This window comes from Telmatherina bonti, assembly GCF_933228915.1.
Source record: "Telmatherina bonti genome assembly, chromosome: 16".
Taxonomy (NCBI): domain Eukaryota; kingdom Metazoa; phylum Chordata; class Actinopteri; order Atheriniformes; family Telmatherinidae; genus Telmatherina; species Telmatherina bonti.
Genome location: NC_136614.1, coordinates 31892599 through 31909304, shown reverse-complemented (window position 1 = coordinate 31909304; position 16706 = coordinate 31892599). Strand labels below are relative to the sequence as shown.

General features: G+C 38.9%; 1 protein-coding gene across 1 annotated transcript; it reads right to left on the bottom strand.

The window, feature by feature from the left end:
• Positions 1–14319, bottom strand: brox (BRO1 domain and CAAX motif containing). The gene is made up of 13 exons (XM_079255638.1): positions 14245–14319; positions 13662–13795; positions 12411–12517; positions 12000–12096; positions 11646–11741; positions 11487–11559; positions 9642–9747; positions 8355–8444; positions 8131–8216; positions 7966–8047; positions 7515–7665; positions 5427–5586; positions 1–3275 (listed from the first exon to the last, which is right to left on the bottom strand). The coding sequence occupies exons 2-13, from the start codon at positions 13760–13762 to the stop codon at positions 3192–3194; spliced, it is 1233 nt and encodes a 410-aa protein (XP_079111764.1). The 5' UTR covers positions 13763–13795; positions 14245–14319; the 3' UTR covers positions 1–3191.
• Positions 14320–16706: the final 2387 nt, after the last annotated feature.

Here is a 16706-nt window from a genome sequence, read left to right as displayed (position 1 = left end):
CACCATTAGAGGATGAAGCAACAAGGACACACACAGTTATGATTCACCCTTCCAATAAACAGTTGCCTAAAAAAGGACAAAAAAAATCAACGTTGGTCTGATTTATTTAGTACTTCAAGAACAAAATGCACAGCTCTGAGTGTAATTAACTCCACGTCAGTCAAACCAACAGATATTTATGCATAACTTCATATAAAGTGCAGATGTTACAATAAGGACTCCAGTGAGTTCAGCAGCTGTCTGCTTTTCAGCTACTTTTAAAGACTATTAGGTAAGCAAAAATACACGAGGGTTAAGTTAGTACATGTAAGCAATATTTTACAGTTCTACAAGTTTCCAGTCACTGACATTTAGCTTTAAATTTAGCATTTATTTAAACGTGAGAAGGATGCGCGTGGCGTAGCTTTTCAGGGACTTTCACACATCCGTCGTCTTATCTGGTGACAACAACCGAAAAGCTGACGAGACTTTGCATTAAACGCATCGGCTGCTACTCCGACGTCTGAAGATTCAACACAACCAGCAACATTTGAGTTAACCAAAACTTTTTACCATTTTATGTGCATTAAAATCTCTGAAAATATAACAGTAATTTATTAATCTGCCCGATTCGAAGCATGATTCAGCCATATCTGATTATTAGGATTCTTTAAATGAAAAATAAAAGTGTTAAGCGGCTACATTACAAAGCAGAATAAAAAATTAATGTAATTGATCTAAATAATAATTGTAAACGGCTACAGCTAAAACAAACCACATTCCACCAGGTTGTGTGTCCACTACTGAGCTGCGTTTCCACTAAAACCCATCAATATTTCAAACGTTAGTATTTTAATAGGTAGAACGCAGGCTGATTGGATGAACGCGAATTCTGAACCATAAATGTAGTGCCAAATATTCCACGTCTTTTTCTCATTTTGGAGGTTTTAAGTGCTTTTTGTTTCGGCCCCTTTCTGAAGCCGCTTCCAGCGTATTTACAAAGGCCAGAAAATCTATTTCAGTCGTGTAAAAATCAGGAAAATCGAGAAGTTAAAAAGCAGAAACATGCAAGGAACATTGCAGCCAAAGGCATCGCTGATGAAACCGTCGCCCATAAGGCCGATTCACCGTCACCTCCCTTTCAGCTGACGCACTGCGGCTAACTCGGACCTGCTGCCACCTCCTCTTCCTTTCCTCTTCTAACCCAACCATCTGAATGAAATACTTTGAGGGGAATGGCGACGTTTCAGTGGCGCTTGCTCCACTAATCAGCCTGGGAAGGATGGGATCGCCATCTGTCCCAGCATGAAGCTCAGGATGCAGACCAGTAACCTGGAAGAGGGAAACGTTCTGCTAATTTCACCCCAAATACTGCAGTTTATTCACCATAGATCTTTCTAGACTAAAGCCCCCTGTCCCGGTGGCAGTAGGAGATCATGGGACCTGCGAGGAAGCCTTACACCCTAACATGTAGCGCACCATAATGGCCGGGAGCACCTCGGTTAAAAGACCCCCCACCCCACCCAGCTTTTAGTTGGGAATGAATGGAAGACATGAGAACACGGCCGTCTTTAGAGCTCGTTTCTCCACACCAGCAAGGTTTCATATCTACGTCATCTTTGGACTGCAATTTGCAAACTACTGGCTGTAAAAACTCTCCTGACGTGACTCTTTATTTAAAATGAGTCAGGAAGGTGATGAACAGGGTGTTACGGTGAAGTGTTCTCTCTAACTATCAGAAACTATGCTGAGCTTCACTTCTCTCCGGGTCTTCGTGGTGTTTAGAAGGTGAATGTGGCGACTCCTGACCCAGCTGATCCATCCGCTTCCAGAGGTGTTTACCTGCCGACTGCCTCGCCTTAAACACCTGGAGTACTGCTTCTACGGCTCATTCCTGGATGAACTGAGGTCATTTCAGTCCTAAATGCTGAGAATCTGTGGAATTAAACTCTCAAAAGTAAAAATAAAAGCTATTTATCAACTTTCTCTAGTCTGAGAGTCACTGTTTCTCCTGCAGATGTTTCATAAACTTCCAGTAGGCGTCCTAAGTGGCCAGAGAGACAAACATGGCCGTTCTGGGAGCAGAAGGATGTCTCGGCTTTGTTTGACTAGTGCAGTGAGCAACAAACGGTCCCGTTTAGACACGGTGGGAAGGTTACACCACCCTTTTCCAGTCAAACGTACCTTTTGCTAAACAACGATGGTCTAGTCATGTTTTCTGTGAGCGTACGTTGCAGCTTTAATAAAGGACGTCATCTCACCGGTAAACACCAGCAAAATGGTTTTTTTTTTAAATTAGTTCAATTAGAAAACAGCTATTTTTGTAGATTATTGTCAAAACATAAACTTCAATCGTCCGTTTAACGATTCACTGAAACATCCAAGATATTTTAATATTCTCAGATAAATGGTTCCATTCAGCAACTGGTGGGTTCAGTGGGCTTGGAAGTGACATCATCTCGCTTTTAGATTCACAACTCAGTCCTACACTTCGCTACAAGTTTAGATGAGACGCTTGAAAAGTGACTTTTAAGTGTAAACTTTGGCGAGGAAGCTTTGAAGAGAGTTCTCAGGAGCAATTCTGGGAAAATACGACACCTGGTGCTGCGATCCTCTGGTTTCCTTCAGGACAAGACCACATTTTACATTTACTTCTATGTTCCAGGTAAATTTAGTCAGACACAGTAACACACATCTTGATTCTGACACTCTTGTAGTAACCTACCATGTCTCAGAAGATAATACATACAGTCCTTGTAGTTGTGAAGACATTCCTCATGTGTTATGGGCGAGTCATTTCAGACAGGAGGGATAGAACGTAGGCCTCTCATTCAGAAGAGGCTGAATTAAATACCATTAAATAAAACACCTTTTTCCACTGTAAAACATGCCAGTTTGAAACTGTTTTTTTTTTTTTTTTGCAGAGTAATTCGATCTTTGTAAATGCCAACAAGCAGACAGCAAGAGGAGCATCCTGTGTGCAACACTACCAACGACAAGCTTCAGATGAGTCAAACCCACATCAGGAATAATAAGAATAATAAGAATAATGTCTCACATCCAAATATAATAATGTGTTTCAGCATGAATGTGAAATATCATGGATTGAGACTGCAGAAGTGATTTAATATCAAAAGTTTCCTATGGATGGAGGAGGTGTCGTCAGTAGAACTGATAGTACTGGTAGAGTATGAGGCTGAAAAAAGGACAGTTTAGGAGATTACACAACCCGTGTCTTTCTGAGGCTTCAGATCTGGCTCCTTCACCGGCTTCACCTCCTCATCCTTGGGTTTGGCCTGGTGGCAACAGACAATCAGACAAGATTTAGTTCAACAGCACAAGAATCAGCTGCTGTAAACACAGATTTATGACAACGTCACATTCATATTTTAACATTATAAAACAAACTTAGAACGAAAAGCAGCCTGTAAAATGCTGGATCCACCTGAATGGGATCCTTTTAGTGCAGAAAAACAGCAGTTTTATTCTGAGCTGCTCCTCTTCATCCCCAAAGGAGAGCTAAGAGGAAGCTCGTTTCCACATTAGGCATTCGTGGTCTCACTCTTATAGTCCCAACTTACAGCTTGTAACCAGTTGAGGGCTGAAATGTAGATCAACTGATAAATCAACAGCTTAACAGACCAGAAAGCGTCCACATCAGAGCAGACACTGCCTCGATTCACCTTTCAGTCTCTCCCTTTTGTCAGAAAGACCCCAGGAAACGTAAACCTACAGCCTGGCAGAAAATAAGTCCCAAGCTTGAGTAAGAAATCCATTCCTTCCTGACTAAGGACCATGTTGGAGATGCTACTTGCTGGGGGTGCACTCTCATCATCTGACCATACCAGAAACCAGAAATGTGCCTCAAAATTCTGACCATAATCAAATCAAATCAAATGTTTATTTGTACAACATTTTTCACACAAAAGCGTATGAAAGTGCTGAACAACATAAAAATAAAAAACAGTATCACACTTAAAAGACACACAAGGACACAACCCAACTCTTCCCCTGACCATTAATGCCAAAATAAAAACTAATAACTTCAGTATTCTAGTTCTATATCTGGCTCTATGTCTGGCCTGACACTGCTTAATGGTCATAAAATACCAGTAACAAAGCCTGAGCAGAGTTCAACATTCACTATAAACGAGTCTAACTTGCCGCCAGTAATCCACACCAACCTATGAGCCCACAGGGATCAGACGGTTCGTAACAATCCAATCCAACTTTATTTATAAAGCGCCTTTAAAACAACATAGTTGACCAAAGTGCTGTACACAATCCCACAACCAATAACATTACTTAAGAATAAAATATTATAAAAACAATAAAATTACTAGTGGCAGTAGCACACTATAGAACAATAGAACAAGATAAATAAAAGATTTTTTTTTTAAAAAACATAAAAAAGAAGTCAACTCATGCTGTGTTAAAAGCCAGTGAAAAAAGTTGTGTGTAACATGGAACCTGATGCGCTACACTCTCTAAGCATCGCTGTGAAGGTCCATTTAGGTTCCGTTTACAAGCATAAACAGATACAACCAATGAAAGGTCACTGCTCTACTTCCATGCATCCTTTATGATGGCATGTTGTTAGACAATACATCCACCAGATGGCAGTGCTGAGCTCACCTCTGTGTTTCTATATTCTATTCTATTCTATTGTCATTTAGCAGACGCTTTTATCCAAAGCGACTTACATATGAGAGTGAGAACAACACAGGCATAAACAGTAGAGGGTTTCATAGGAAGGTGCTAGTGGGCTGTGTTTTCTTTTCTTCCCACCCCACAATATTCCATTTGTTAAAATACAAAGAATGAATACAACAATATCTGTTGCAAAGAACCGGGCCAAGTTCTCCAAATCCTCTGACAAATATAGTTAAACTAAGTGCGGAAATGTTCCTTAAAGAGCTGAATGTTAGTTTTAATCAACAGTAAACATTGGGATGTGTCCAAATGTCCACCTTATTCGCGACATAGTGCCTTATATAGGCCACTGTGTAGGGGTGTCCAAACGTCCAAAAGGAAAAAAGTAGTGCACTCAAAACTGCCAAAAATGCATCTTGAAAAGTAGTGAGCATAGATGGTCACTAGACGGGTCAATATAGACCACAATGCATTGCGGGAAGGAGCTCAAAGTGGCACAAGTGGCACAAACATCGAAGCAGGTTCAGAAAAAACAAGAAAGAATTTAATTTGATTGGATTGGAATTGGATGATGCGTGGTGGTTGCCATGGTTACAGTTGGTAGTCATGTCATCTGTGACGAGGAGAAAATGGCCAGCTTCTGGTCCGAATTGCTAACAGTTCACTGTGTAGTGTAGCGTCATGCAGTAAATGAGGGGTCAGGGTATAGTGTGGACATTCGGACACAGCCACGGTGACAGTGGAGGAGATAATAAATTCATCTCATTCATTTATTTATTGTCACCCAAACATACCTTGTCATTTTTGGCTCCCTTGGTCAGATCAAAGGTGGCGTAGACCTCAGCGGTGCACTGCTCGCTCAGAGACGGCAGCTCAAAGGCGACGGGCTCAGCTAGGCCGTAACTCGCCTTCAGCTCCAGCTGGGGCGCCTCAGCTGGGACCTTATGGAAGTATCTGAGAAAAATGTTTAAATGACCACAGACAGAGTTGACAAATTCTCATAATGGATGTGCAGCATGTGATGCTTCAAGTCAATATGGAGCAAAATCTCAGAGGAATGTTTCCACCCTGTTGAATCCGTGACACCAAGACTTAAGGCAGAAAGGAAAAAGAAGCTAGCAAGGTGCACCTGACAAAGGAGCTGGTGAGCGTTTCAAGGTAAAAAAGCCAGAAGATCTCTTCTGTTCACTCTGGCCAGAAATATGACATTCGTGCATTTCCATTACACCTAGAATTGCGCAAAAACTACCGTATTTTCACGACCATAAGGCGCACCGTATTAAAAGGCGCAATCTGAGGTACGGGTGCTATTTCTGTATTTGACACATAAATAAGGCGCACCATGTTTTAGGGCACAGGCATGGTAAAACATATCGAACAACAGTGCAAGCAGACACGTTAGCCCAAGCATCCGCAATCCATTCACAAATTGTGGCGTAACTTGCCAGCTGCTGCCTCCCAGTCTCAGTAAAACTGTGTTCGCCATATGTCGTCTATCGCTCCCACGCTGTTCGCAACTTCCCTTTGAAAGCCCAGTTTATACCGATGTCCACCGGTTGGAGTTCCTTCGTCAAGCCTGAATCGGGCCACCTCGCCTTGTTTCCACGGAAACTCAGCCTTGTGTAGCTCGTTTTCCTGCTTCCTCCACTTGCAAACCATGGATTCATTGATCTTCAATCTCTCACGGCTGTTCGATTCCCATGTTTGTCTGCATAGCTGATAGCCTGCAGTTTGAACTGGGCTTTGTAAACGTGTCTCTTCACAGGTGCCATTTTAATAAGCGGTCATTAGCCAAACCGATGTTTTGCATATTGTGCATACTGGCACTATATGCCTACTGAGGACATGCCTTTAGCATCTTCTTTCACACTTCCCACTTTAACGTTCTCATGCTGCCCTCCGTTACATCCACCTTTTATCTACATAGGCAGCGTGTCGGAAACGCTCGCAGTCAGTCAAGCAAAGCGCTCATAAAAGTCACACAACAACATTTATAGATTTTGGAACTCGGTACACACATAAGGCACACCGCATTATAAGGCGCTCTGTCTATTTTGGAAAAAATAATAGACTTTTAAGTGTGCCTTATAGTCGTGAAAATACGGTAAATATTAGTAAAAAAAATAGTAAAAAAAAAACCGCTAATGGAAACGCCTACATTTAAAAGTCTCAAATATAGCTAAAAAAGTTTTTACGCTCTCATGAAGAGTTTTTTCAGACGTTTCAATATAGAAATATATCGCAAATGTGTAATGGAAACACTTTTTTTCCCGCATTTACGTGTCCCCGAACCTGACGTTGGGGGTTGTAACCAGTTCATTTCCAGGAAAGAGGGCGTGGTGTGGAACAAACAATGGCGAATTTAAGAATTTTAGAAAAGAAAATGAGGGAGAAAAACTTCAAAAATCCGTAGCAAATTCTCCACAGCAAGTAGAAAACACCAAAATAACGCTACTTGGCTACCTTGGATAAGCCGCAATTTTCATAAAATCTTGCGAGAGCAACAAGATTTTACGAGACTTGAGGTTAACGCTCTGAACAATGTTCAATGGAAACACCCGCAAATGTTTGTCGAAACTTACAAATATTGCGTTAATTTTGCGGAAAAAAGTAATAAAAAACCCAGCTGGTGATGTTTGCAGATGCTGAAAAGTTACCAGGACTGTCTTTTTGGCCTACTTGACTAAAAAAAACATAACAACTGTCTCATTTGTGGTATTTGGTTTAGAAAAATGTTATCTGAAGAACAGTTGGTTCTTCAACATCATCACTATAAATATTTATATTAAAATATGACTCATCATTTCAAGCATGTCCTGATGAAAGCCAACAGACTGTTCTGCGCCTGACGTGTGTGTGTGTGTGTGTTCTAACGGACTCACATAAAGCCATTTTCTCTCTGGCACTTCTCCAGCGTGTTTTTAATGAGGCCGCCCAGTTTGAGGAAGAACAGCTGCTCCGACGGTTTGGCCGTGGTTCCCGGGCCTTTGGTCTGACGGTACTCTTTACACAGCGCCTCTGCACGGGAGTAACCTGAACAGTGATGTTTTTATTGTTAGTATTACAGAGATGCAGGGAGTCTGGGAGCAAGAGCTAACAAGAGACTTCATTCGCATGATAGTATGCAGCTGAAGACACGGCTGCAACAAGCACACAGGAAGCACACAGGAAACATCTGGGTGATAACCTCCAACAAACATCCATCGTGTTTCAGATACATGCCATAATCTTCATAACGCCATCAACAGTTTTCTTTATTCACTTTGCAACTATAACTTCAACAGACACTTAACAAGAGAAGTAAAATGAACCATTATGTCCAGGTAAACGTACACTTTTCTGCCTCCTGCAGGGATCTTATAGCCTCGCCACACTTATCACTCGCCAGCAGAGTCTGTCCATGATAGCAGTAGGCCTGCAAACAGAGCCAGAGGATTATTTGTGCAAGACGCAGCAGCACTTTTCCAAAGCGACGTGCAAATAGATGCATGAACTTACATAAGCCATGTAAAAATGCTGCTTCAGCTGAAGATACTTCCTCCACTTGCTGCTGCACTCTGGCTCCAAAGTGTTCAGTGTGTGGTCTGCAGGGAAGGAAATACTCAGATTCAGCATGTTTCCATCAGAGTGGACACTGACTCCAAAAAGAGTTCAATATATCAGGATGTTTCCTTTTATGTTTACAGGACTATCAGAAAGGACACATTTAAAAACACACAGACCAGCTTTTTGATAGAAGTTTGCCGTCTCGTACGCCAGAGCTGCAATGAGTGAGGCGTTGTGCTTCAGTTCGATGGCTCTGGCAATCGTCACTGCAGGTAAACAAGATCAAATTAATGACATTTTAATAGGCTTTGGTAGCGGTGGGGATCAGGGATCGTTTTCTGTCTAATATGCAACACTTCATGTCTTCAAATCACCAGTTTGGTTTCTGGTAATGGAAAAAAAAAAACTTTTCCAGTTAAAATTCCTAACAGATTTAAGAGTTCGAGGAATGAAGATTTTTTACACCATTTGTTCCCAAAGATGGAGCCCTGACCTGTAGGTGGGTCACTGGAGATTTCAGGTGCCAGATAAAGTGTTGTTCCTTCAGTCTGCTGTGGTGATAAAGACCTGTATGTGCAGTTACACGAGGCAGCTTGTTCTTTATTATCTCCTCCAGCCGCTCACTGGTTTATAACTGGAGCTCTGGTCCTGAGCTGGAGGATGGACGGGGTCTGACCAGCACAGGTTAGTTATTGCCTGACTGGTTGTCAGGTTAAAATTCCCCACGGTGGGAATTTCAGGGGGCCAGATAACTGTAAAGTAAATAAAGTCTATATTTATCAAATAAAGCGGGATTTCTAACGATGCAAAGATGAATAATTGCGTTAATGCTTTTAACGTGTAAACAACAACATTATTTCTCTGCAGGAGGAGCTGAATGTGTTTTATAACAGAAAAGCACTAAATCCACCAAAAAGCACTTGATTCTTTTTATTTATGCAGATTCTGACAAAACTCAAGGTTTACGTTTAGAATATTTTATCACTGGATGTTCAGAGACAAAGATAATGCAGGAGCTACGGTAGAAATCTCAATCTGGCATCATTTCGGCAGGAGGAGCTGATTTTTGGCACATGGGTGCTTTGTCACAACTATGAACGTAACCCACTGAAAAAACACTTTTGATGAAGATACTGGCACATTTCCAGTCTTACATTTAGAGCAGGATCTCACAATTAACAATAAATCCCTCAGTTGACGGGGGTTTGGGGGTGATTGGCCACGACTGTTATAAAGCACTGATTTGTCACACAACCATTAACATCGTACATGATTATTAATACGTTACAGGACGGAAACTGTCCTGGTTTAAAGCTACAGTATATCTCAGCAGTACACATTTATCTGTAACTACCTAAAACCATTTAAAATAATAAATATAAATCATATTAGATATATATTCCAAAGTAAAAAGCCTGAGCTTAGGCCCTTCTGATGGTGTTTGTTTCTCAGTGTGCTGTTACCTTCTTGTGCCTCTGCTTGAGACTGGATGATATACGCATCTATCACTCTGGGCTCCAGGTCTCTTCCCTTTTCAGCCGGAGTGATGAGACGAGGGATGTGGACCTCCTGTGAAAAAAAGGCGCCAGAACAAAAAGGCTCATAGCTTCATGATTTATTAGATTTTTTTTTCCTTTTTGTTTTTGGGGATTGATTTGCATTAATCAAAATTAAGACAATGCTGTGTGTGAAAATATCAGTATGTGAGTATTCTATTAGTTTGCATTATGTATAAAATTTTGATAAAAACACAATTCAACGATTTGCAAATCCCACAAAACAACATTTCATTTCAGAATAGAGTACAGAAATAGTAATGAATGTTACAAGCCCAACGGCAATGACGCTGGGACAAAATGTAAATAAAAACAGATGATTATCAAATCCCATTTAGCTTCTTTTCAACTGACTACACGACAAAGACAAGATATTTAAAGCTGCGGTAGGCAATGTTACTCTGGGTGAAGTGGTTCCTCGTCCTGATAGTAGTCTATACATTTTGTAATCATAAGCAATAAGAAATATAATTAGACCCCTCAGTTTACTGTAAAAACTCTGATCAATCCATTAATTTCTCATATTTCGTAAGCTTCTTCTCCCGGCTCCCCTCCTCCCCCTCCAGCAGCGCATACAGCCACACCCTGCATATAAACAGCGTGTTAGGATGAAAATACAAAGTAGTGAAGAAGAAACTCGGAAGGCAAACATGGCTGAGAAAATGCAGGAAGGACCCGGCTCGGTTTATTTGCCTCCTCCTGCTAAACAGCCGAGAAAGAGAAAATCGTTGGTGGGAAATGCTGCAAATAAAAAAGCCTCGGATCACGCAAGGAACAAAACCAGAGGGGGAGGAGCCAAGACAGGGCGCCACTTTCTTGCTAGCTCCCTAACATTACCTACCCCAGCTTTAATGTTCGAACGAATTAACTTTTACTTTTTTTTGGAAAATATTTACTCATTTTGAATTTGATGCCTCCAACATTTTCCAAAAAAGCTGGGACAGAGGAAACAAAAGATGGGAAAAGTTGGGGAATGATCAAAAAACACCTGTCTGGATCGTTCCACAGGTCAACAGGTTCATTGGAAACAGCTGGGTATCAGCACTTCTGTGAGGCTCCATCGATGCTGAAAAGCTCATACAAGTTTTGTAGCGACATGCTGCATCCACTCAACATCTCTTCTGCTTATTTCAGCAAGACAAAGTCAAGACACATTCTGCAGCGTGGCTTCATAGTAAAGGAGTGCAGGTACTAAACTGGCCTTCCTGCAGTCCAGACCAGTCTCCCAGTGAAAATGTTTGGTGCATTATGAAGCATAAAGTATGACAATAGAGATCAGAACTAAAGCTGAATGGGGAGAAGTTCCACCTTCAAAGCTTCAACAATCAGTGTCGTCAGTTCCCCAACATTTACTGAGTGTTGTTTAAAGGAAAAGTAATGTAACTCAGTGGTGAGCGCGACCCTGTCCCAGCTTAACTGGAACCTGTTGCAGGCATCACATTCAAGATAAGTGAACATTAGCAAAAAAAAAAAAATTAATTAATTAAAAGGTTTACCAGTCTGAACACTAAATATTCTTGTATTTGTGATGTATTTAACTGAATATATAAGGATTTGCCTTTTTTTTTTTTTTTTTTTTAACACAACGTCCCAAATTCTTTCAAACTGGGGTTGGATTGGATTTTATTTAATGTTGTTTTTTTTTTTTTAATCTAATGGTTTTTCATTAGCTGTTGTATTGTAAAGACAAAGAGTGGAACCATAACTGTAGGATCCACTGTTTTAATTCATTGGTCTCTTCATCTACTTCACCTTGAGATTTTTGAATATTCCCGCAGCAACCTTCAAGCTCCTGTGAACATCTTTGGCTTCAGCCTCCGTTATGCTAATAAACAGGAAACACCAACCGTCAGGAGTTCACAACTGCACCAAAATACTGAGAACAGCTGTAAAAGTAACAAAAGTGCTTACTTTTCCTTGCCAGCGAGTCTTGAGGCAAACTTGGTGTACCAGATTGCAACGTTGAAGGCCATGGAGACCAGTTCAAAGACTGCATCCTGCTGGGCACTAGAACAGCAAGGACACAGTAATACAGCGACACACCTAGGATGAGCGACTTTTCATCTTCTGCTTGATTCAGATGGATTGTGAAAGTTAAACAACTGTGTTTTTATGTTTTTATTCAAGTCTATAAAGAGATCCACTCTGACTTAAGCTCGTTGTGGCCATTTCATAATCATCTAACCTGCTGTCAACAGCTGTGGCATTTTGTTTACACATATTGGCTCCTTTCACCTACTATCTGGAAGAGAATATTTATCTTACCTTGGTGTGTTTCCTTGTAGAGTGTCAGTCCACTTGAAGTTTTGGATGAACCTCATTTTGTTCTCCTGTGTGGTCCCATCCAGGGACACAATAAAGCCTGATTGTTATGAAACAGCAGTGCACAAAAACACAAGCAGCTGGTTAGTTGCAAAGCACCGATTAAGGAATAAGTCAAATGCAATGTTAAGAGAGCAAAAAAATAAGAAATAGTTAATAATGATTAAACTGTGTTATTCAACGTGCATTTAGCTCTTAAATGTTTGCTGTTACTTTTCAATATTGCTTTGTTTAAAATAAAATCTACATGGGATTAATGACTGCTAAGAAGGCGAACATGTACGCCCATAAAGCTCTCATAAGACACAAAATACTGCATGAGCTGACAAATGTTAAATGTTCAGGTAAGCCTGCCTTGCAGAAGAGAGAAGTATGCATCAGTGGCATTCTTCATGATCTCTGGGTTGCAGGTGATATCGGTGAACATATCCAGCAGCCTCGCCCGGTTTGTCCTCAGGTCACTAAATGCATCAAACAGCCGTCAGCTGGTGCTTTGTGTCAAAAGGATTTCACATGAAAAAATCGTTGCCACATAACTAAAATCAAACATTGCTGTTATAAAGATCCGTTATGATGATAGACAGTACATGATGATGATGCAATACGTTAATTCTGGCACAGTTGATTGGGATAATATTGCTTTGTATTAGGTACATATTAGGGGTGGGAAAATCGAATCTAAAAATTGAAAATCAGGATTTTTGTGCTTCACAATTTTAAAATTGAACTTTTTGTGAAATTTATCTTTTTTTTCCAAAATTAATTCACTAAATTTTTTGCTATTTTTATTGTTTTTATGGATCTCTCTACTTGTCTTCTAAGGCATTATAGCAGCAGAATGATGCTCAGGCTACTGTGTTGTTTTCTCCTCATTTAAAATTAAGAAAAATGATAAGCAAAAAGAAAAGTTTTATACATTTTTTTTTTTGTTTTTAAATCTACAAAAAGTTAGCAATATTGAATAATTTTGAGAATCACAATTTAAATCGAATCGGCAGCAAAACATATTGGAATCGAATTGAATCGGGACAAAAACATATCGTCACAGCCCTAATATTAAGTACTTATTAGGGGTGGGAAAATCTAATCGAAAAATCGAAAATGGTGATTTTTTTGCTTCACACTTTTAAAATAGATTTTGTGATTTTTTTTTTTTTTTTTAAATTAACTACAATTAATTCACTATAAAATTTTCGTCATTTTTATTGTTTTTATTGATCTTTTTACTTGTCTTCTTGGGCATTATAGCAGCAGAATGATGGTCTGGCTACTGTGTTGTTTTTTCCTCATTTAAAATGAAGAAAAATGACAAGCAAAAAAAGTTTTAAACATTTTTTTTGTTTTTTAATCTAAAAAAAATCAGCAATATTGAATAATTGTGAGAATAACAATTTAAATCGCATTAGCAGCCAGAAAATCGATCAAATCGGGACGAAAGCATTTCGTCACAGCGCTAATGTCCACAGTCTTTAACTTGATCTAGTTATGCCATGTCTTACAGCTTGATGACTTCGACTTACAAACCAATAACCAATGATCTTGGCTAAAAATTGAGCTAATGTGTGCAAAGCATATCATCACAGCCCTAGTACATGTCAGACATACTTGCATATTTTGTTGGCAGCAGGGCTCCCTGCCACTCCGTAGAAGTTAAAGGACACAGGTGCTGTAGCCTTCAGTGGGTTTCTGTGAAACCAATGTGCCATCCTGCGGTTCTGGACACACCTATAGCAGGAAAGCTAAACCATACAGTATGACAGCAGGTCAATACGTTTTAATAGGTAGTTAGTTGAGCTGATGAGTTGACAAAATGTTTAGTTTTTATAAAGACAATGTAATTTTATAAACAAGCGACGTCAGATGTTTATTTGCGTGATTCCTGCTAACGGGGGGCTACGATTAGCCGTGTTAGCAGTGTGGAAACAAAACACATAACGTGTTTTTAAAAAGTTACTTTAAAACAAAATGCTGTCCTAAACCCAAAGCTTTACCTGAGACAGTTATGGGATGTGTTTAATTTAGTATTTATGTTGTGTGAAGACAAAAAGTCCATTACGTAAGCTAACAGCTAGCACTGGCTACATGCACATAAACATGGCAAATTTAATCGATAAGGCAACAAGCTATCCCTACGACTATACATCTAAGTAAAAATGTGTTTGAATGTGCTCTACTTTTAAATGATTACCTGTCTCAGCGATGCTATAAATGTGTGGTTTGATAGGAAAGTCTTGACACTGACAAGTTACTTCCGGAAATAAACATCGAGTTGTTGACCAATGAAAAGGGACGTTTCACTCACGTGACGGGCGTCAGCGCGTCTGCGTATGAATCCTTTGTGTTATTGCGCAATAGGGAGTAAAACGTCAAGATGTCATTTGGGAGAAAGCTTGGCTTCTTCCTGATCAATACTGCATTTTCAACAAAACTAGAGAAATTCCTTTGAAGATTCTTCATAATATTTACCCAGTTAACGCTGTGATCTCCAAATACTTGAATATAACCAATAAATGCTCCTTTTGTGAGGCAGAAGATGAAACTGTAACGCATTTATTTTTTGATTGTGAGAAAACAAAATGTTTTTCAATGGTTCTCAAAAGTCACCTATTTGATCACCTGAACTTTGTGTACTCCTTTAAACTAATCAACATAATTTTCTATTATGAAAACCCCAACAATAAACCTCTTGAACATGTAGTTAACTAGTTTTATACTACAAGCCAAATTTTTTATTCATAATTAAAGATTCCTCAAAAAATTGCTGTTTCCCTTATTCCAAATAGAAATTAACTCACTTTAAATCTCTGAAACTCCTTCAAGACAAATTGAAGAATATGAGGCTTCTCAATTTTTATGAAAACATTTTTAATTATGTAGATCCCTTCTCTTCATAATTTATATTTTACATTTCATTGTCATAAAATTGTACCCTCATGTTTTTGTTCTTATTTCAAGCTGAATTCTAATTAATTTGTATGTAACCTTGTTTGTCGTCTCCGTATATACTTGTACCTATTTTGATCAATACTGCATATATAATTTGTATTTTTGTTTGTTTTGATAAAGTTGTGTTAAAAAAAAATTGTAAAACGTAGAAGACCTTTTTATGTTGCTGCGATTTCTGTTTTTAAGAGCTTGAAGAGCAACTATATGTATTCCTCTTGGGATTGTTACCTTTTCTTCTTGTTTTTGCCTTTATTTGGAGGTAAAGCCACTTCCCTACCATTACCTGAAACTATATATCTGTACTATATTTGCATGTAATAACTATATTTGTTGGTAATTAAAGTATTTTAAAGTTAACAGTTTATTAGCAACCACAGAAAGGAATATAGATTCAGAAACTGTGGGAAAACAGATTCATAAATGGAAGCTATATTCTGTTCAAAACAGTTCTCCATATTTGCTCAATGGCGTCTCCATCATATGTTCCTAGTTTATTTTTGATAAAACAATGAAAATTAAAAATCTTTTATTTTCCCATTTGCCAAACAAAGTGAACAATGTACAACAACTTCAAGTGATGATCAGAAACAAAACAAACAAAAACAGTGAATAAAAACATAATGGTCTCATTCTCAGAAATCATCAAAGTCACTCACATATTCATTATTGCAAGAAAAAGTCATTTTCTTCAAAATAAAAGCACTACTTTGTGTATTGGGTCATCTTTGTAACGTTATTCAATAACCTTATTTAATTTTTACCAAAAAAATATCAATATAAATTAAAACATATGACATGATTATGTTGATTTATTTCCCAAGCAACATTTCTATGTAGGCACATCAGGGAACATTTCATCAGGTTGAACCTCTTTTGGGGTCAAAACATGAGCAGCAAGAATAATGCCACATTGAAAATAGTTACACTTAGCTACAAGGGGGAAGATTCGAATAAAATGAGCATTCACACTTTAGTTTTTCCAATAATCATCAAATTAATGAAAAGGCACAATTGGAAACATCAGAATGGCAACAAGTATAAGTACTTAGTTAATATTAGTGCACATTTAAAAACAAGTCCAGGCAAAAAGGCACTTCTGGTCAGTTTGAATGCAGAAAAATATCATTTCTATTGCTGCTTATTTCAGCAATATTGGAATAGAAGGAAGTCTTATAAAAGAAAAAAATCCCTGTTAGTAGTTTACTTTGTCATTTTACAGCTGCTGCATCAAAGAAGGTGCAAAACTAGAAAAGCAGCATCACAGATGACCCTGATGTGAGCAGGATTAGAAAAAAAAAAAAAAGTAATTTGTTTCCCTATCAAAGCATATTCACAGTCACAACCCAGCAGAGGAAAAACATGGGGAAAAAAACAAAACTAATCCAAGATCAAGCCAGCTCCTGTTTTTTGCAACCAGGGATCAATACGACTGACAGGAGACTGGCTGATTCAGATCAGTCTGACAGCCTTACAACAGGCAAGAAATTAAAAAAAAAAAAAAAAAAAAAAAAAAAAATCCCCTTTGTCCAACACACAAAAAATTAACTTTACATTCTGTAACAATTTTCATCATGTGTACAAAAGCCACGCGTTTCAGGTGATTGTAGATTAAACCTGCCAGTGTTCACGTCTTTGTTAAAGCTGTGCCATCATCAGCCCACATCAAAAAATATCTATACAACAGGCATTATAATGCCACACACA